Source organism: Dipodomys ordii, unplaced genomic scaffold (genome assembly GCF_000151885.1).
Source record: "Dipodomys ordii isolate 6190 unplaced genomic scaffold, Dord_2.0 Scaffold3, whole genome shotgun sequence".
NCBI lineage: Eukaryota > Metazoa > Chordata > Mammalia > Rodentia > Heteromyidae > Dipodomys > Dipodomys ordii.
In genome coordinates this window covers 29774887-29797201 of record NW_012267219.1, presented here as the reverse complement: position 1 = coordinate 29797201, position 22315 = coordinate 29774887, and the positions used below count along the sequence as shown (strand labels likewise).

Sequence of the window (22315 nt, the reverse complement as noted above, 5' to 3'; positions counted from 1 at the left end):
CTATTGATCTTGCTAGCTATGTCATTTGCCCTGCAGAAGCTCTGCAACTTTATGCAATCCCATTTGTCCAACCTTTCTTTGATTTGTTCACACAGGGTTCTTTTCTGTGATCATAAATCTGAAAGTAAATAGCTAGGGTATGGTTATAGGATGAAGTGACATGGAAAAGTAAGGCAGGACAACAGTAAATAGTAGGTGAAATTCATCAATATTGAACTTTAGATCTATAGAATAAATAATGGTCCCTAATACAGACTTCTAAAATATAGTAAGGAAGGGGAAGAATTCTGGGAGTGGTGATTGCTTGGATCAGATTCATGGGCACAGATCTACTTGGGTGGAAACTCTGAGCATGAGCAGCATTGCAGAAGAAAGCTCTAGCCTTAACTGTGTGTGGTAAGAGGAGAGAAACCATTATGTGTGAATAAGAGTAAGGAATGCCAGGACACAGCATATGAGACCAAGGAACAGGATCTGTGAGAGCCCTGTGACTTACCTGTCAGAGAATGCTTTCGTTTGGCAGCTTTGTAAGTATCCAGGGAGCCAGAAGGATTCATGCTCAGCTGGTGGAAGCAGTTTGAGGCAGTTCCTGCGTAAGAATTTAACACAGCAGTGAGGAGAGGACAATGCTCATCCTACAGACAGCCTTTTCTGCTCTAACTTGTTTGGCTTCAGACAGAAAAGCATCTGTGACCCCCCGCCCTACACATAAAGTAAATACAAAGTATAAGACAAGTTTGGAAGGGGAATATCCATCTTCTTCCAGAAGGTAATACATGTATGTATGTGTGTATGTATGTATGTGGGGGGGTATATATACATATATGTATCCATGTGTGTATATGTATTTATATATGGTGGTACTAGGGGTTTAGGCCAGGGCTTTGGATTTGCTAGGTAGGTACTCTATCACTTCAGTCATTCCTCCAGCCTATTTTTCTCTCCCTGTTTTTAAGATAGAGTCTCATTTTTGCCCAAGGGCCTGGACTATAATCCACCTATTTATGCTTCTCACTGTCACTGGAATAATAGGCATCCCTTTCTGTTGAGATGGTGTTTAGTGTACTTCTTGTCTGGGCGGGCGTTGAACCACAGTCATCCTGATCTGTCTCCCAAGTAACTAGGATTACAGGCATAAACCACTAGCATAGGGCCTTTCCTCACTATTATTTCTTATGTCTTCATCTCATATAATTTTCTTTACTGATATTGCTGCTTCTTCCTCTTTTCTTTTCCCTATCCCCTTTCTTTTCACTACTTAACTATTAATACTTTTAGCTTTAATAATTTCTAAACTCATTAGTTTATCCTATAAGTATACTATTCTTTTCATTTCAAAGCTTATTTGGTGTGCAGTTGATGTTTCCAATTGAGTTTTACTACATTTAAAATATCCTGTTTGTATTTTAATTGTTGTCTTTGTTATTTCTATCTGCTTTCTCTCCTGTAAGCAGTTGTGAAAAATCACTAACTCCATGAGAAGGCTACTAGGAATAAACCCATAAATTTTTTAAAAACGGAGAAACAAAAAAAATATTCATTCCAATAGATGTACATACAGCAACATACAAGCATAAGAAACGGGAAAAGAAAGGCAATATGACAACTCCAAAAGCTTACAATTATTCCTTATCAGAATCCATAGACATCGAAGTGTTGAAAATGTTTTTTGTTTGTTTGTCAGTCACGGGGCTTGAACTCTGGGCCTGAGCGCTGTCCCTCAGCTCTTCAGCTCAAGGCTAGCGCTCTACCACTTGAGCCACAAAACCACTTCCAGTTTTCTGAGTAAAAAGTTTTATTAGAGATAAGAGTCTCAGAGCCTTTCCTGCCCGGGCTGGCTTTGAACCGAGATCCTCAGACCTCAGCCTCCTGAGTAGCTAGGATTACAGGCCTGAGGCACTGGCACGGCGAAATGTTTGTTTTAAAGAGAAGAATCAAAAGTCTAGTTCTAAAAGTGATCAATGACCTCAACAAAGATTTAGATAAACAAATGTGAAAAACAGCAACATTGGTGAGGAAATCATCTAGAAAATTTAAATATTAGGGAGGATAAATGGAAATGTTCGAAATGAAAAACTTGATCTGTCAAACAAGGTGGAAAGCCTCAGTTAGACTAGACACAGTTTAAAAAAAAATATATTAGGAACTGAAGCTAGGTAGGAATTTTATATAATCATGAGAGCCTCCATTAAAAATTAGAGAGATCTCAAAAAACAATCTAATGAGTATCTCAAGGTTTCAGAAAAACAAGAATAACCAAGCTCAAAATCAGTAGATGAAAAAGAAAAAACAAAGATCAGAACATATATTAATGAAATAGCCTAAAAAATAACTGGAAAAAAATGAAACAGAGTTGATTTTGAAAAAAAATTTTAAAATCTTACCTAAACTAATCAAAAGAGAAAAATATAATGATGAATAAAAGTAGAGATAAGAAAGGAAATAATACAATAGATATCAATGACATTCACAACATTATACTAAAATAGAGGATCCAGAAAGAAATTTATACTTCAATCAGCTGATTCTCCATAAAAATACCAAAAACATACACTGGAGGGGGAAAAAAAGCCTCTTTAACAAGTCGTTCTAGGAAAACTAGCTACCCATTTGTATAAGACTGAAACTAGATCTCTAACTTGATCCCTAACTAGATCCCTAGATCTCATTCACCTAAATCATTTCAAGAGGATCAAAATCCTTAATGTAATACCTGAAACTATAAAACTACTAGCAACAAACAAGGGAAACACCTGACGAGACAGGTATAGTCAGCAACTTTCTGAATACTATTTCAATAGCCCAGGAAATAATAGCAAAACCTGACAAATGGGATTACATCAAATTGTTTCTGTAAACCAAAGGAAACAATTACAGAGTGAAGGGATAGCCTACATAATGGGATAAAAATCTTTGCTACATATTCATCTGACAGGAGATTAATAGAATATACAACCTCAAAGCCAGGTGCCGGTGGCTCACGCCTGTAATCCTAGCTACTCAGGAGGCTGAGATCTGAGGATCGCGGTTCAAAGCCAGCCTGGGCAGGAAAGATGGTGAAACTCTTATCTCCAATAAGCCGCTAGAAAACTGGAAGTGGTGCTGTGGCTCAAGTGGTAGAGCGCTAGCCTTGAGCTGAAGAGCTGAGGGACAGAGCACAGGCCCAGAGTTCAGGCCCAATGACCAGACCCAAAAAAGAAAAAAAAAAAGAATATACAACTTCAAAAAAACTACTTGTTCTAATCAAGTTCTTAAAAGAAGAAACAAATGTCTATCAAATACATGAAAATGTTCAAAACTCTTAGCCATAAAGAAAATATAATTAAAGCTACTCTAAGATTCTATCTCATTCCAGTCAATATGACCATCATCAAGAAAACAAGTAACAAGTGCTGGAGAGGATGTGGTGTGAAAAGAACCTTCATACACTGTGGCTGGGAATGCAAATTAGTGCAGCCACTGTGGAAATCAGGTTCTTTAAAAAAAATAGTAAAACTAGAACTCTTATATGCTCTTGCTATACTTCTATATTGCTATGTATATACTCAAAAGAACCTAAGTCAATATAGAATACAGTAGCTGCACACTCATGTTTATCATGGCACTGTTCAAACAAGTATTGCACATTTTCTCGCATATGTAGAGTTTATATTTTTTAAGACATAAAAGTAGAAAGAGAAATATTGGGGGAAGGAGGGATTATCAGGAGTAGAACAGAGATAAAAGAAGATGTTGGGTATGGACATGGTCAATGTATATTTTATGCATGTATGAAAATATAATGAAATCCATAATTGTGCACCCCATTATTTTGTGCAATTAAAATATATCAAATTTTAAAGACCTTAGAAACAAACAACAATATAAACAAAACAAATACCTTTTGTGATTGGAGCACTTGCTTTGCTCTTCTCAGTAATAACTCCACGACTGAGTTGTTTAAATGAATAATCAGGGATACAATTAATGGTTGCAGCTAAACTTATAAAAAAGTATGCCTTAACAAAATAAAATTTATTTAAGAGATGTTGTTGGCCCAGGGTAATAAGAGTCCAGGGCTGCCCTTTACTCATTAATTCATCAAGTGCCTAAAAATAAAAAAGTAAAATAAAGCAAGTTAGTAAAATATTTTTCAGGTACTATTAGCTCCATTACCCTTTTTTATTCCTCATTTGGTGTCAACTTAAGGAATTCAAGTTGCATAAATGGCAAGAGTTTCTAGAGATATGTAGAAGGTAGAACCACCCCAGCTCAACTGGAGGGAAATAAATTCACAACATCCACGCTTCGCAACTAGAAATGGATAAAACCACAGAACCATGCAAACACTTCATGGTCATCATCCTGTATTTTCCCATTTTATCCACTCTCCTTTCTAAACAATCATTTCCTAGCCTTCTCTCCTTTACATTTGAATCCTTCCTTCCTTCTCTGCTTCACAGCTAACAACCTTTGCTTTCTCTACTTAACACAACAAACAAAACAAAAAACAAACAAGCGGTCAGTAAAGCAGAACATTGTAGATTCCAATGTTCCATTTATTTCACCTCCCTAAGCATTTATCTGCCCCATTTCCATCTTCCTTTCTGCTGCTCAAAGATGGTCATGCTGCCTAGGCCATCAGTTCTGTCCCCACTGACCAGCCCAATTGTTCTCTCCTCTACACACGTTTTCCTCCTTTTCAGTACATAGTCATTCTATTAGAGCTCTGGCAATATTCTAATCTCCTTTGTGTTTTTCTTTTCCTAGCGCTGGAGATAACCTGAACATGCTACACTTTACCACTAAGCTGTACCCCCGGCATGTTATTTGCTTTTAAATCCATTCACAATTCCTACATTCAAACCCTTTGGTTTGAAGTCACCAATGATTCCACTGGACTAAATCCAAAGTTCAATTCTATGCTCTCATATACCATGCTACCTCTAATGTAACATCTTTTTATCTTTTTTAAATTCTATTTTCTTGTAAAGATGCTGCATAGATAGGTTACAGTTATATCAGTAAGGTAATTTCTTTCTTGTTGGGTATTTTTACCCCATCCTTTGTTTTTCTCCCACTATCCCTTCCTTCCCCCTCCCTCCCACCATACTATCTTTACCAGCAAATACATGCATATTCCATCAAAAGTCATGCTGGAAGCACAGTAAATTATGATGTCCAATTTTATACTACTGATCCCCTTTCCTTCTGAAGATGTTTTCTTTCTTTGGCTTTCAGGCCACTACACTTCCTTAGCCTTCATCCTTGTCTTATTAGTCATTTCTTTTCCATGATCTTTGCTGGCTCCTTCTCTTTTGTATTTCTTAAAGCTGGAATGGCCTAGGACCCTATCCTTGTTTTCTCCTCGGTCCCTGTTTAAGAAGATCATCCTTAGGCTTTTCTTTTCATTTCCTCCAAAGGCTGGAAAAATCACAAAGCTTTCACATTAGCTCCAATCTCTTCTTTGAACTCAAGACTCATAGAAGCAATTTCTGACTCAATTTTCACTTGGATGTCTTAAAGATACCTCAAACTCAACATTTCCAAAACTATAATCTTAAACACACACACACACACACACACACACACACACACACATACACACACTAAACTCCATGATAGCTGGAAAATTGTTTATAATGTTGACTGATTGGTATGTTTGATTGATGAGCAGAAGAATTCTACCTGGTGCACAATTGATTCAACAGATTTACTAAAGTAGTATCTTTAAGATATAAATAGATAGGAACATGCTTTCACATAAAGCTCCTGTTGGCACTCTATTTTGCAAGGGTAAAAGCCTAAATTACAATGACCCTGGGAGATCCTCCTCAATTTGACCTCTGACCTTTCCTCCTGCTGTTCTTCTACCTTTCACAGGAGTCTACAAATATCATTCACTACTGCTAGGTAATTCTGCTTCAGTATCCTTGAACTTGCTCTTCCCTCCTTCTACATTATTCTTTCTCCAGATTATATTTGTCTTTAGAGAAAGATTAACTTGATTATTACATTTAGAATTATAATCCCTACCCTATCTTATGCTATCAATCTGTTTCACACATGCCTCGGTCTATTTTCTCCTATATCATGGTTTTTCTCCTCATATACAATATACTTTATATTGTATATATACAATATACTTTATTCTTTATAATATTTACTTATATTTCATGTTAATTACTAGTCTTACCCACTAAAATATAACCTCCATGTGGACTTGGAGTTCATCTGTAGTATAGATTGCAGGTTCTTCATAGTTTCTGAAGTAACATTAAAAGTCAATAGTGGGGATGTCTATTCTACAATGAGGGAAACTATTCACCTTAAGTAAACAAAAAAATTGCACTGTTTGGGAGAATTTGAAGCAATGATGGCAGTGCTGAGACCTGTGACTTGTTTATTATCTTTCTTCTTGTAAGATCTCAGAATCAATGCACATCACAGAGCCAGGTGTGGAGGAGCCACTGGGCCTGACATGCTGTCACACAATCCCCACTGGGAACATGGCTGGCTCACCCTATCCAGAGAAGAAACTGCAGACTGAGAGAGGGTGATCAGAGAGGACAGTTCTCTTTTCCTCTGCAGCAAACAGTGATTTAATGAGCCTTGACAATTACACACAAACACTTGAGGATCAAAGGAAGATTAATTAGTAATGCTATTTAACACTCTTCTCTCTCCCTCTATGTCGAAAATACAAAGTGTAATCTGAAGAGTCTTAAGTGGGCCAACAGTACTGTTTTAATTAATTAACGAATAGATCAGGTTTCCATTATGCTGTCAGTCTCTTATTATATAAAAGCAAATGATCAGATAGACATTCTTTTTATACCAAAAACTGCTCCTTAAGGAGCATTTAGGATGGCCTGACATTTATGACTCGAAATAAATAAATATTCTTAAATCTCCCAAGGTCCTGGAGTACTAAAATACAATATGAATATGTATTTATATCTTCTTAATATCGTTCTTTCATTTTAGGAAACTTGCTTATAAATTAAAATACTGAATCATATAAAGCATAATTAAAAGTGAACTTTGTGAAATAAAATTCACAATAATAGAAAAGTAATAAAATCACATTTAATAAAAGGTGGATATATTCCTTATCAAAATTATGGAAAGCAAAATTAAAACAATTTTGAGGACTTGTCTCTTAAGTTACTTATTAAAAATATGTACTCTACTTTAAACAGAGCACTGCTTCTTATCATTCAAAAAAACAAAGTTAAGTACACACCTGTAATTCCTGCTATGCAAGGAGGCTAACCTTAAGCAAAAATCAAGAGACCTTGTCCAGAAAATAACTGAAGCAAAAAAGAAGGAAGGCCAGAGGGGCATGGTTCAAAGAGTAGAGCACCTGCTTAGCAAGTATAAGGACCTGAGTTTAAATCCCATTACCACCAAAAAGGAAAAAAAACATAAAGTATAAGTGTATTTGTCTGTCTGCACTAGCTGTTTTTGAGTTGTGTGGGTGCTTCCTCCATCATGATTCCTGGAACAAAGCACGTGCTTCAACTCTTCCACCACTTTCTGGTGGCAGGGGGGCAGAGGCCAATACCCTAAGATTGTTTTAACTGACTATTTTAAGATACTTCAATGTTCCTATGACATCAAGTGTTCAAGTTCTAGCCACTCAATTATTGACAGGATGCAGGTATATTTTAGATTCTCATTATCTTTTTGTAAAAAGGATGGGGGATGTCAAAGGAGTTACTTATGAAAATGGCAAGTTAAAGCATTCAGAACATTAGCGCATGGTCTAGGAAGAGCAAGGAGGGTGAGAGTGACAGCTCCAGTGACATGTGGCTATTGCAAAATGTACAATTGGAGTCAAATGCCACTTTCTAGAAAATGGAAATAAGACCTTAAATGTCTGAGAGATAACTGGCATGGCTGGCTGGGCAATAAAATACATCTCTGTAAGTAGACATGAGCACTCCCAGCTATTTTCCTGGCCTAAAAACCAAACCAATTTGATCCAATCCTAACTCTAAACTTAGAATTGGGGGAATTAAAACCTCCACTATTAGAAATATTTTGGAAAACACATTACACAGCAGGCTTTCTAACCTAATATTGTACCTCTCAAGAAGACTGAAATGACTCAAGTATAATCCACACTAAATAGCCAATGTTTATAAAAATATTGCTCTTCTTACCTGCATATTCTCTTTACTGTTAAGAGGTTTTCCTGAGTCAAATGACTGAAATAGCTGAAGAAATACAAAATATAGGAATTAGTATTTGAGTATTCTTTTCAATGAAACCATGTATCATTTTATTACATAAAAAAGTGAAAGTAATACATACTCTAACCACAATAACTTACATAAAGAAAAAACTAAAAATCAAACACAAAGCAATTTGGTTATGTGCTCAAAATTGGTCTGTTTGCTAGTACTAGTACTTGAGCCCAATGCTTTAAGCATGCTTGGCAATCATATTGCCACTTTAGTAATAATAGCAGTTCTTTGTTTCTTTTTTCTACTCAACATCTTTGCCTGGACTTACCTCCAGTTCACGATCCACAGGCCTCAGCTTCCCAAGGAACAGGGATTATAGAAGTAATACACCATTCCTGACTTTCCTACCAATTACTATTTTAAAAATATATCTGTAGCTTGGTGCCAGTAGCTCATGTCTTTAATCTTAGCTACTCAGGAATCTAAGATACAACCCAGGGAGGAAAGTCTATGAGACTCTTATCTCCAATTAACCACCAAAAAGTCAGAAGTGAAAGTGTGGGTCAAGTGGTAGAGTGCTAGCTTTGGGCAAAGTAACTCAGGAACAATTTAAGTTCCAGGACTGGCAGGAAAAAATTATCTTTAAATAGCTATATAAAGTAGTTGCAATTCAGTCCAATTAATTTTTATGTACTTTGTAAATTTATGTGTAGATTTTAGTAAATAGATGTACAATGAGATTACCATTTAACCCAATTATTTTTATGTGCCTTGAAACTTCATATGTAGATTTATATTCCATTTTCACCAAATATCTATCCTTTTCTTCCTATACTATGAAGTCATTGGTAAACCTCATCTAGTGAGCAGGTACTATTCTATCCAGTGATTCTGATCATTGCTTTAGCTAAGATTCCTAGAAGCAGGATTTCTGGAATAAAAGATAAAAAAATATTGAGAAAACCAAAAAGGTATGGTTCAATTTACACTCACACTCACACTATATGACAATACTAGGATGAGTCCACTTTTAACACAAATATCATCACTTGAAAAAAAATATTTGCCAAGGATAAGGTATGGTAGCTCGTGATGGTAATCCCTGCTTCTGAGGAGGTAGATACATGGGGATTATGGTTACAGGCCAGTTAAGGCAAAAAAAGTCATTGATAGCATGATGGTACACATCTAGAATCCCAGCACAGTTCTCTAGCTGCCCACTGCAGGGACCTCCTCATTAGCTCTCTCTGGGTTAGATCTCCTCTACTTTCTGGAATTGTCTACTAGACATACTGCTTCCTTCTACATCTTTGTCTTAGTATCTGTTTTTGAGTATACATTTTATTGGAAGAAAATATTAAGAAGTTTATAAAATTCCTTTTTAGAAGCTACTCTTTACTGCCAATACTATATTGAAAAGTTAGTGTATAAACTTGGGGGGATGGTAGACACCTTCAGTACCATTAACTGAAAAGAACTGATATGAGACTTTAGATTTTGTGATAAGAACAGGATCTTAATGTGAACACAATGCTAAAATACAGAATTTTTAAAGCAGTATGAAAAGTCCAATAGTAATCTGTAAGACTTTGTCAGCTACTTCCTGCACAAGTAAACTTAATTCATTAATCCCTTCTTTAAATAACTGGCCTGCAGCCTAATAACATTGGCACCTATTTTAATTATAAACCCTAAAAGCATTTCCTCTTTAATTACACTTTGTTAAGTCCCAACTGAAGCTGGAAAGCCACAAATTAACTTTGAGAATATAATACTTAAAGTTAGAATCCACTGGGAGATAATTTGCCCACACATTTATCTTATGAGAACTAGTGAATAAAAATGAAATTTAGAATTTATATGTAAAAAGACTTTCACAATTTTTGTTGTTTTGGTGAAGGAAGGGCTGTTGCAAAGGCTCTTGCGTCTCATTCTACACAACTGGCTTCTCTTTCTTCTCTTCCTGGACTCTAAATGGGGATGATAACCCCAAGGTTCTCTAACTCATGCTTTTCTCTGTCTACCTCAGATCCCAGCAATTTCATGCAGTCTTATGATTTTCTTTTGGCAGTACCAGGGTTTGAACTCAGGGCCTTGTATTTGCTCAATTTGCTTCAACTGGTGTTCTACCACCATAACTATGGCTCCAAGCCCTGCTTTTGGTTGGCTTCTCTGCCTACCCTGGCCTTCCTACATAATTAGTATTACAGGCATGAGTCACTGGCACCCAGCAAGTCCTATGATTTTTAAATCTCTTTAATGATGCTCCAGATTTAGACCTGCAATACCAACCTTTGCACTGAATTCTAGACAATATATTCTTTGCCTCTCCACTTGGCTGTCTGCGATCTCAATTCCTGCCCAGAGCAATATTCCCTTCTCAGTAGGTGAAAATGTTTTTTTCTCCTAGTTGCTCAGGTTGAACACTGTAGTTGTCCTTAACTTCTCTTACATCCCGTATCTAAGCCTGATAGCCCTTGTTTCACAATATTCCCCTAAACTGGGCCACTTCTCACCCTCCCACACTATTATCCTGACCATTATGATGATGCCTCAGATTCCAGATTATTTTTAACAGCATTCTCCCTGTTTATATCTCCACCCCTAGTTTATTCTCCACGCAGCAATAATGAGGACACAACCGTTGTTCTCTGCTGTTGTTTTTTCATTTGTTTGTTTGTTTTGTGGGTTTTGGATTGGGTACAATATGGAGTTTGAACTCAGGGCTTTGCATTTAGTAGACTGGTATTCTACCATTTGAGCCATGCTTTTTGCTAGTTATTTTGGAGGTGGAGCATCTGAATTTATTTGGGAAGGCTTCCAAATCCAGGCATGATGGGTCATACCTGTATCTCCAACTACTCACTAGGTAGAAATAGGACTGCAGCTTGAGGCTAGCTCAGGAGAAAGAGATTATCTCAACAAACAATCGGGACATAGGAATATTGGCCCTGGTAAAAAGGTTGAGACTCTGAAAACTCAAGCAAAAAGGAATGAGGGCATGGTTCAAATAGTAAAGCATCTTAGGTCGGTGTAAGGCCCTGAGTTCAAACTCCAGTATCACCTAAAGTGGAGGAGGGGGGAGGAAAAGGAGGAGTAGGAAGAAGAATCACCTTCAAAATAACAGCAACTGACTGCCCTGTTTACTTCCCTTCAACTCTGCTGCACAACCCTTCATAGCTCATCACCCCTCAACACAGATTTATGTGCCAAGCATGCTTTTATTCTGGCCTCTTACTAGACTGTAAGATCCCAAAGAGCAATAGCTCCATTGTTTATTTTTGTTTGTTTTCACTGCTTTGGTCTCATGTGTGGAATAATGCCTGTATTCAGGGTCAATTGATTAAAATAGAATTTAGTAACAAAACATCAACCATTTATAATAGGAAAAGAGACTGTAACTAGCATTCAAGCAAGAAATGCTACTAACTGGACCCAAGTTAGAAGAGGAATTAGTTAACACCACAACAAGTAGATAAAATCATCAACTGACATATTTCTTGATAGGAAGGTAAGCAGATAGAGAGATTCACAGACAGACATGGCTTGCTTAATTTGTAAACTAAATAGTTAAAGCATCCTTGACATAGCACATGTGGTGCTCCATCCTCATTCACATCACATATCCTGTGTCTAATATACAGATACACTTTTATCAGTCTATAGGCACAGATACATCCATACAAGTATACACTCACACATATATTCTTATTGTCTACTGAGTGATCCTCAGGATGTTCTGTAGCCAATTTCACATTTTCCTACTACAACTGTTTTGTGTGTGGTGCTGGGGATTGAATCTAGGGTTGAATCATATGTTAAGCAGTTGTTTAACCACTGAGTGACATCCCAGCCTCTACTATAAAAGATTATAATGCTATACCAGATATATGGAATAACAAGGGGGTTCATCTTAGAAATAGCAATGAACATGATAGGAAAATGTAATGTCAGCTAATACAAGTGATTTTTAAGATTTAAAGCTCATTTCCCAGGTTCCTTTTAGGTACTCTAAATTTGAAAGCAACAAGCCTGTATAGTGTCTATCAGTCTCATCTTCATACATCCTGTCTTTACAGTAAGTAGCATAGTACTCCCCCATCTTGTTTACATCTGGCTCATATGGTCCAAGCATCTGCCCAAGACAAGGTCACTTGGGCATTCCCAGATTATCACAAAAACCAAAGCAGAGGAAAATAATAAATCACTGACATTTAATTTATGCTTTCACTATAAACTCCAGTATTCATTTCAAGGATGCTTCAATTATTCAGTTTATAAATACAAATAAAGCATGCCAGGCAAAACTGTCTCCTAAAACCAAAATAGACTAAGTAAAATGGAGAATATGATTTTATTCAAGGAAATGAGAAGTCTGAAGGGATCTAGTGTATAGCTCAGCTGTAGAGAAGTTGCTTAGTATGACCAAGGTCCCAGGTTCAACCCTCAGTACCTCAAAAAATTAACTCTTTGATGTAAATTATATAATTTTTTTAAATCCAGGACTAGAGGAATGGCTCAAGTGGTAAGCAAGCACAAGGCCTGAGTTCAATCTCAGCACCTCAAAAGAAAAAAAATCAACTCCAGAATATGGCATATAAATCAAAGAGGTTCAAATAAGATACGACAAAAGATATTTTTGATAAATAACATTTCCAGAAATGCTAAGACTAGATCCTTGACAGCCATAATAAAAGAAAAAGAAAAAACCAACAAGCAGCATTCCTGACCTGTAATTTATTTCAAACTACTACTGCAGAAGCTTGCTCCTTCCCTTATACCTTTTGCATTCTACCAGACAGATGAAACTTTCTGAAAGCCTGCAGTTAGTATAACCTGGCTGCAGAGGGGAGACATAAATATCACTTTTGTGGAAATGCTTCCTAGATTTTAGAAATGCAACATTCAATAATAAAAGTGAATAACTTTGTATAAAATGGCAGGTTACCTTGATTTTTCCAGTAGCTTTAAAACCAGCAGGTATTGAGCAAGGCATGTTTTTTCCATAAAAAATCTGAGCAAGCTCATAAAAGGCTTCAGAAAAGAAGCCCAGATCTATAAGGACTTCAATCTATGAGAAAAAAGAGAAGTATTTTAAGTTAGTTGGTTTCACTTATAAATAAGAACTTTAGAAAATATTTATCAAACTTCCAAGATCCAAAAGTCTACTTACTGATGGCAATGTATTAAGAGTTAATATCTACTAGTGTATCAGTGAGTGGAGATGAGTGCATTTGTATATGCACCTCAGTTACTTGCTTAACTTGTTCAAAATGACTGTCATTTATCAGATGTTGCTTGCTTGCTTCATCAGTGGCAAACAAATAAAATGGAATACCCATGGAAAAGTTTTAAAAATTAATTGAAGCCAGGCTCTAGTGGCTCACACATGTAATCTAGCTTCTCAGGAGGCTGAGATCTGAGGACTGAGGTTTGAAGCCAGCCAGGGCAAGAAAGTTTGTAAGACTCTCATCTCTAGAGAAGAAGGAAGGAAGGTAGGAAGGTAGGAAGGAAGGTAGGAAGGTAGGAAGGCAGGAAGGCAGAAAGGAAGGAAGGAAAGAAAGAAGGAAGGAAGGAAGGAAGGAAAGAAGGCAGGGAGGGAGGGAGGGAGGGAGAAAAAGACAAAGCACAAACACCCTTGATGGTCTTAAACTCTCTAAGGAGAGTCAAACAAACCAATATACTAACTCTACAATTTATCAAGATATATAACATCTACTATCAATTTTCTTATCCATAATTAATATGCACTATCTGTTTTAAAGACATATATTTAATATTGGTCAGCTGATGATTACGCATTTAACATGACTTACTTTTAATATAATCCAGCTGGATTATCATTCAGAAAATTATAGGAGGAAAGCTTTCTGGTCAAATTCATTTACTCTTTTAAAGTGGTTTGGATTTGGGGGTTTTAATACCACAGATGTACCAGTGTCTTTTAGAGGTTACTTTCCATTGGGATATATATTCACTGAATGTAAGACAGGAAGGTATGCACAAAATGAAAAGGTTCATTAACAAAATGTTACTCCAAAGAGTTAGGTCAGGAAGGACTTTTGGGAAAGGGAGCCCTTTCAGAGAAGAGTTAGAATCTGCTACAGAGACCCGGGGTACATAGATCATGTGGCCAGAGCTCAGGAATGGCAGGGAGGAGAGTAGCCAGAATAGAAGCAAGAGGAGGTCAGGTAGAGCCAGTAGATCACAGTAAGGGCTGGTAGTACTGGTGTGGTCATTCATACCTATAACCTCAGCATTCCACAGCCAGAAGCAGGAGGATCTTGAATTTGAAGCCAGCTTGGACTACCCATGTTGAAGGCCAACCTTCATAGTGAGATCTCATAATGAGATACGGTCTCAAAAAAAAATTCAGTGGCTAGGAATGTAGCTGTGCTACACAGTTGTTTGCGTAGCATGGGCAAGGCCCTGTGTTTGATTTCCAGAATCACAAGAAACCAAAGAGAATGAGAAGTAGTAGCGATTAGAAAGTTTTTACTGAAAAGGACCCTAGCCTGAAAACATCTAGTGACTTTGTGGAATAGAGAGGAGGATAACTGTGGATGTAGGAAGTAAAAGAAAAAAAAAATGACAAACACACATAAACACACACACACACACACACATATTACTTGGGGGAAAAAATCAATTTATCCCCAGCATGTCGATCCACCTTACTTTCTTGTTTTCCTTTCAGTACTTGCTTAGTATCTCAAGAGTATATAAAATTAGAAATAAAGAAAGATAGTGGAAATTGGCTATAAATATAACATGAAAATAAAACATAAAATGCCAGGAGACCATTTTTAATGGGAAAGAGGAAGTTGCTTGTCTACTGACTCACACACTGCAGATCTTGCCTAAGCCCCCTGTGTACAGCCTCCCCGATGCTGTACAGTCTCAAAGCAGCCCTTAGGGACATAGATAGATTCTCAGTTTGCATATGTTCATTACCTTGTAGCCCCTTACAAGGAAAATCTCTTTAACCCCCTTATGGTTATAGTGCTAGCATAGACTACACCTAACTGTCAAGGATGTCTCTGAGTTCAGTTCATTCCAACAATATGACCATTTGGAGAAGCAATGGTGTTAATAAAGGGCACGGTATTTTCAGAAGTGACCAGCTCCTGTGAACAGAAACAAGGCAGATGGCAAAAAAACTAGCCATAAATCAACCTTCCACTCAGAAACTTTCCAAACCATCAATGTCCCTCTACACATTTGATTTGTTGAGAATTATAAATCTGTGAAGAGATTGGCAGGTCTAAAGTGAAGCCAGAGTAGTCAATCATCAAGAGGTCTAACAGTTTTCCCTGTACCACAGAAACTTAACAGCATGATCTACTGCTGTTGTTTGTTAGAAAACATCATTCTTTACTGTTTCCAACTGACTTTTCTCTGTTCTCACTCACTGAACCCAGTTTACTTCAGAGAGGTCAAGAAAACTCTTCTCATTAAGGCTATCATTTCTCCCTCTGAATGGTGGACCTATTGATTGCCCTTGCATTGTATCTGTCAAAACCCTAATCTGATTTTTTAGTTGTTCTATGCCAATGAAATCCCATTTCTATCTCATTCTACTCCCCTGTCCACACTGTTACCTGATTCCAGCTCTGATCATGTCATTCTCCTAACAAAATGCTACAATTAATCTTCCCTCCAAACCAGGCCTTCAGAAGATGATACCAAGTACTAAAGCTTCTAAGGCTTGAATTGCTTTCCCAAAAAATGAAGAATTAAAAATTTAATTTCTAAATTCATATGTTGATTGTATTCAGAGATGGAGATCTTAAGAGGTAATCAGTGTAAGATATCATTACTGGTTTTCTAAGAAAAGGAACAGATCTGAATTTGTGCCTCCTGCCCCCTCATCACAAGATGGCTTCTGCCATGTTATGATGCAGCTGGTCACATCACCAGATGTTGCCCTTGATCTTAGAACTCTTAGCTAGCAGCACTGTTAGAAATAACTTTCCTTTTTTGTAAATTATCCAATCCTGAGTACTCTGTGGAAGCAATATAAAATAGGCGGAAATGCAAGCCAATAAAAGAGTAGACTTCTAGCTAAATTTTTTGTTTCAAATCCCTTCAGTAGATCTTAGTATATAATGAATTGTTAATGGTCATTATAACTTCTGACCTCTTAATGACAGTCCAGAATATACACTATCCAACTCTGGCTCCTTTGTGTAATCTCCACATTCTGTCTCTTCAAAACTTGGAATTCAAGTTGGGTCTTGGTATGCACCAAACCAGGGCCCTCTAGTATTCCTACCTGCTTTGAACTCTAGCCCTTTAAACAAGTCAATATTTTCTCACCTCTGTATCTTTCAGACCACCACCTGCCAAAAATAGTCCCTTTCTACTCTCTCCTGTGTTAGTTGTATTCATTTCTGCTTAGTGAAAACTAAGCCTGAAGCCATGTTTCCCTTCTTTCAAACACCTGAAAAATAGTATCTATCACATATATTCACAAACTACCAAGTTGCAAGTATATATGGTACTGATTTGTGTATATGTTCTTTCTTCCTAGTTTTCACTTTCTTATAATCAGGGACCAGCAGTTTCAGTTCTAGAATTCAATTCACTAATGTGGTGCTTTTTAAGTAGGCATTACACTGTAAATGTTGTTTTAGAGTTAAATCAATAAATGTTTATCATGTACTTTTAGGTGAGTTCTACTACATATTAGAGAGACTGTAGACAGTAGATAGGCACTTAATAAAGGTCTACAAATTCAAGTTCAATCTAATAATTAATTGCTATCAATTGGGTGAATTTATTACTAAACTAAAAGATAAATAAAATACAGGCCATAAGCCAGGCGCGGTGGCTTATCACTGTAATACTAACTACTCAGGATGCTAAGATATGAAGATCACAGTTCAAAGCCAGACTGGGCAGGAAAAGCCGTAAAACTTTTATATCCAATAAACCAATAGAAAACTGAAAGTGGTGCTGTGGCTCAAGTGGTAGAGCACTAGCTTTGAGCTGAAGAGCTGAGGGACAATGCTCAGACCCAGAGTTCAAGCCCCATGACTGACAAAAAAAAAATAATAATATTAAAATAAAATACAGGCCTAGCCTCAAGAATTCTTCAGTTATGCAGAGAGCACTGTTAAGAAAGAGTGAGAAAGAGACAGGGAGATAAGAGAAAGAGAAAAAGGAAAAAGAGAGAATGAGAGATAAAATTTTAAGAAAAGGGTCATTGAGATTCAAAAACAAGGAATTCATGAGTCAATAACTTAAAGAAGGTGATCAAGAACTTTTCATGATCAATAACAAATATTCATAAGTCTGCTTAGGAACTTCTTAGAATTGAAATACAATGGACTGTTTTCCTAGGCCCAAAGGTTCTGAATGGAGACAGCAGTTCAGAAGACAATGCAATTTTCTCTCATTGGAAAAGAGGAGGGATTTGGGGAAGAAAAGTAGAGAATATTACCAAACAAGGGAAAAATGTGTTTGAGTGGCTGTCAGAGCCTAGTTATTCCAGCTACAAGGCTGAGTGCTCCTCTCTTGTGTCCCATACATCTTCAGGAACACAGCCATGGTGGGAAAAGTTCTCCACGGGTGAAAAGTGTAGGCCTACAAGTCAGCTTGTTCTTCTGAGAGCCCACGGTGAAACATTTACCAATGTAAAACAAATTATGTATAAGGACAAAAGCATGAAAGAATAGCCAAGAAATATTTTAAGTTCATGAAAGTCAAATATTCTATTTAAAACTATTTGTCTTCAATTTAAATTTCCCTGCTTTTCCAATGTTCACTAAAGTTCACTATAGAAACAAAGGCCTTAAATGAACACATTGTGTACTTACATATGAACAGCTGAGTGTGTGATTTTGTGTGATATTTATATTTATATATATATGTATGTATGTAATATAGCATAAGGATGAATCCCTTATTAGAGTTGAGGAAGTACAGAATAGGGAGCAAACTTGATGGGTGTTGAGACAATCTATGCACAAAACAAAGCAACAAGAGTGGACACAGGTTGGGAGAAAGAGAGACTCTTTAACTACTAGTGCTGACAGGCTTTACTATACATGTGCAGAAAACTGGAGTTAGATCCTTATATATCATGCTGCACCAGAATCAATTCTAAGTGGATCAAAGACCTTAATATAAGTCCAGATGCCATTAAAATATTACAGGAAGGAATAGGGGAAACACTAGGGATTCTTGGCATAGGTCAAAATTTCCTAAGATCCAGAAGTACAACAAATCAAAGAAAGACTGAATAGATGGGATTGCATCAAACTGCATGGCAAAGGACATAGCTAGCAAGATAATAGCCCACAGAGTGGGAGGACATTTTTATGAGTTATATATCATACAAGGGCCTCATATCTAAAATATACTTAGAGCTCAAATAAATAAACTCCTCAAAGAAATAACTACCCAGTCAATAAATGGGCTAAGGATTTAAGGAAGACTTCTCAGAAGTAAGAATGGGCAATAGACAGACAGATAAAGAAATGTTCATCACCTCTGACCATAAAAAATGCAAATCAAAACAACATCGAGATTATTCCTCACTCCAGTTAGAATGACCATTATCAAAAAAACTAACAATAACAGATTCTGGCAGGAATGTGGCCACTACACTGTTGGTGGGAATGTAAACTTGTTCATCCACTCTGGAAAGAAGTGTGGAGGTTCCTCAAAACACTAATAGAGCTTCCCTATGACCCAGCAATTCCACTCCTGGGCATTAATCCAATAGACCACAAACAAGGCCACACTAAAGCTATACCAGTACAACCATGTTCATTGCAACATTGTTTACCATAGCCAAGATTTGGAATCAACCCAGATGCCTCTCAATTAACAAATGGATTACAAAAATGTGATATAATATATATATATATATATGTAAATACATATATAGTTGAATTCTATATATATGTAGATAAATACATATATATAGTGGAATTCGTAAGGAAATAGAAAGACTTGAAAAAATTACACTAAGCAAGGGAAGACCCAAAGAAACATAGGTTGCATGTCTGTAACTAGAATGTGCCTTTAAATCTATAACTAAACACAATAAATGGTAAATGATAAAAAGTACACTGGACATGATAAATTATACAAGACTCTAGGCATTCATATAGTGAGAACAAAGGAGAATATTCTTAGAAAAGGATCACAAAGGCTCAAGAGCTACGTAGATATGATCTTATAAGATTACATTTATCAAAACAAACTCCAAGAAATGGAAATGAGGGTTTTTTTGTATTTTTGCTTTTGATTTTTTTTCTCCTTTTGTCACTGTTTTTGTTTTCTGTACCTTTTATCATGTATGTAAGTTTATCTGTTTGGGGAAGGATAAAGGGCAAGCTCAGAAATGGTGGGACAAAGGAAGAAGAAAATGCAGCAGTGATATTCACTAGACACTATGTTGAAAATGAACTATACAACTTGTGGTAGTAGGAACCAAGAGGGGAATATTGGGAGAAAACAAGGAAAAGAGTGACATTGTTCAAAAAAAAATGTACTCACTACCTGACTTATGTAACTGTAACCTCTCTGTATATCACCTATATAATAACAATTTTTAAAAAGAAAAACGAAAAAGAAAATGAGGACAGACATTAACGTTTGAAGTTACCCAAGGAACAAGGTTCCCAAAGATTCTACATAGGCCTTCACACATAAATTTAAAGCATGGGAATTGATATCTAAGACATAGAGAATTGAATGTAAGACACAGATAATTGATACCTAGATAGCAGAATTGTCTGATATTGTTAATTCAATTGCCTATGTATTGAAATTTTCTTTATACCATGTCATACATTAAAGTATTAGGAATCAATGCTTAGACACCAAAGCTCTAGGTCGCCTCTAGAAGCCAGTATCACAGAAGTAGTGATTTCTAAGTGACCCAGTGCTGGCTGGTCCTTATTCCTAATTCTACTGACACCAAGCACGTCATGATCCAAACCTTCCTAATTGGCTATTTCATATTCTTTATTATGATGAATATGCTTTCTTTATATTAACGTAATGACCACATTACCACTAGCTTATTGAGTATTAAAATCAAATTAATACATAACAATGTGTTTAATAACTAAAGAATATCAAATGTGTTAGAAGTTTGTAACATACCTTGAGGATTCGTGCTTCTAGGTTTCTGACTAGGTCTTGGCAGATTCCAGAAACAAAATACTGGTACAAGGCAAGGAGAGGCAGAATCTACCAGCAGAATAAAATAAAGCTTGTTTTCAAATACACTTTATCCAGTTAATAACATCACTAATAAAATCTATCCAAATGTTAAATGTGGGAAGTACTATACAAAATATTGATTTCTAGGCTGGCAGGTTGAACTGCTTAATATAAGTAAGAATATAATTTTACCAGAACTTAAAAGAAACTGTCAGAAACTTACAGTTCCAAGTAGATATCATTAAGTTCCCCAAATTTATGTTTTATATCTATTCAAGTAAAAAAATCCAGTTATTATCCTTGAAAATTAAATTAATAGAAATATGTGAGGCCTATAGATAAATCCTAGCAAAGGAGATATCAAATGCAAAATTTGAAGCAAAGAACTCTCACACTCAAGTCCCCTAACTTGCTCTTCCTTATTCGTCTCAATATTACTTGTGAGATATTTTCAGACACCTATCTACTGGCAAAAAAATAAAATTTCAATTTGCTTTTTATATATTCAGCATTGTTGAAGTAAACAGCAAATTCTAACAAGCCACAGCCTTTCCTTAGTATATGTTCTACTGATTAAAACTCTAGCTTTTGGTGGTAAATGACTATAATCCCAACTACTTAGGATATGGAGGCAGGAGGATCTTGAGTTTGAAGCCAGCCCAGGAAAAGTTAGTAAGACCCTATCTCAAAGTTTTTAATGAAAAAATCTAATGATTTTTTTAAAGGGCTGAGAGTGATGTATGACCAAGTGGTTGCTTAGCACTTAATTGTTCATTGTTCTCGATTATCGGTAATTCCGCTGCCCTAGCCACCATCCTTCCAAAAAAAGGAATAGTTTTGCCTGGATTTTAGTACTGTCTTGTGCTCAACTTCAACTTGAAAATCTGTACTTGCAGCTGTGTCTTGCCTAATTAAGACACAGTGTGGCAAGAAAGACTATATCTCATGGTTACGCAGCCAATTTTATATTTGACAGGAATCTCCTTAACCATTAGGCTTCATCTGAAGAAAGTTAATGTAACACAAACAGAAACTGTTTCCTTCTTCCAAGTTCAGTTGGGGAACTTCTAATGGCCAGCCAGATGCTAACAGAACAAGTTTATAAAAAGATTATAACTAGTTTTAAATGACTTTAAGCATAATGCAATCTATTTTTCTACAATTATGCACTATAAACATAATATAAAACCTTTTTCCAAAATTAATTCAGCACAAAACACTAAGACTTAGCAATTACCTTTGAAATTTAGTTCCTTTTCTTTAGTGAGAAATAAAAACATAGTATTTTATTGCTGCCAATTACTTTGAAAATCCCTCACATTCTCAATTTCTTAAGATTTAGAAGAAAGAGTCTCATTTCTTTTCTAGAGCAGTATATGTATTACATATAATATGAGTTGGCAGCTAAGGGTTACCCAGGGGAGAGGATCATTTTCTCAATCTAGAAAAGAATCCCTGTAACAGGAGGAAAGCACCATTTTTATTATTTTTTAAGTAAATAATTTCCTGCCAAATCAGCCGAGTGTTAAAGGTATTTATAAACATTTTCATTTTTTTGGTGCCAGTCCTGGGACTTGCACTCAGGACTTGGGTGGGTAATGTCTCTGAGCTTTTTGCTCAAGGCTAATGATCTGCACTTGAGCCACAGCTCCACTTTTGGCTTTTTGGTGGTTAACTAGAGATAAGAGCCTCATAAACTTTCCTGTCCAGGCTGTCTTTAAACCGTGATGCTCAGATCTCAGCCTCCTGAGTATCTAGAATTATAGGCATAAGCCTCACACCCAGAAAACTCTTCATTTTAATAAACATTTTCATACTTTAGCAACGCATATCAAGAGCAACAATTTTTTTATTTTATTTTATTTGTGAAGATACTGTACAGAGGGGTTACAATTACATGGGCAGGATAATGCGTACATTTCTTACCAAGCATTGCAGCCTCCTCCTTTTGTTTACCCTTC

At 36.4% G+C, this 22315-nt stretch overlaps 1 protein-coding gene across 1 annotated transcript in view; it reads right to left on the bottom strand.

Moving 5' to 3' along the window:
• The window catches only part of Cfap54 (cilia and flagella associated 54), a 269955-nt gene that overhangs the window by 105275 nt on the left and 142365 nt on the right, over nt 1–22315 (bottom strand). Inside the window, 5 exon segments of the mRNA XM_013018973.1 lie at nt 497–589; nt 3881–4088; nt 8148–8201; nt 13120–13242; nt 20295–20381. Of these exon segments, the coding sequence (XP_012874427.1) occupies nt 497–589; nt 3881–4088; nt 8148–8201; nt 13120–13242; nt 20295–20381 (565 nt within the window).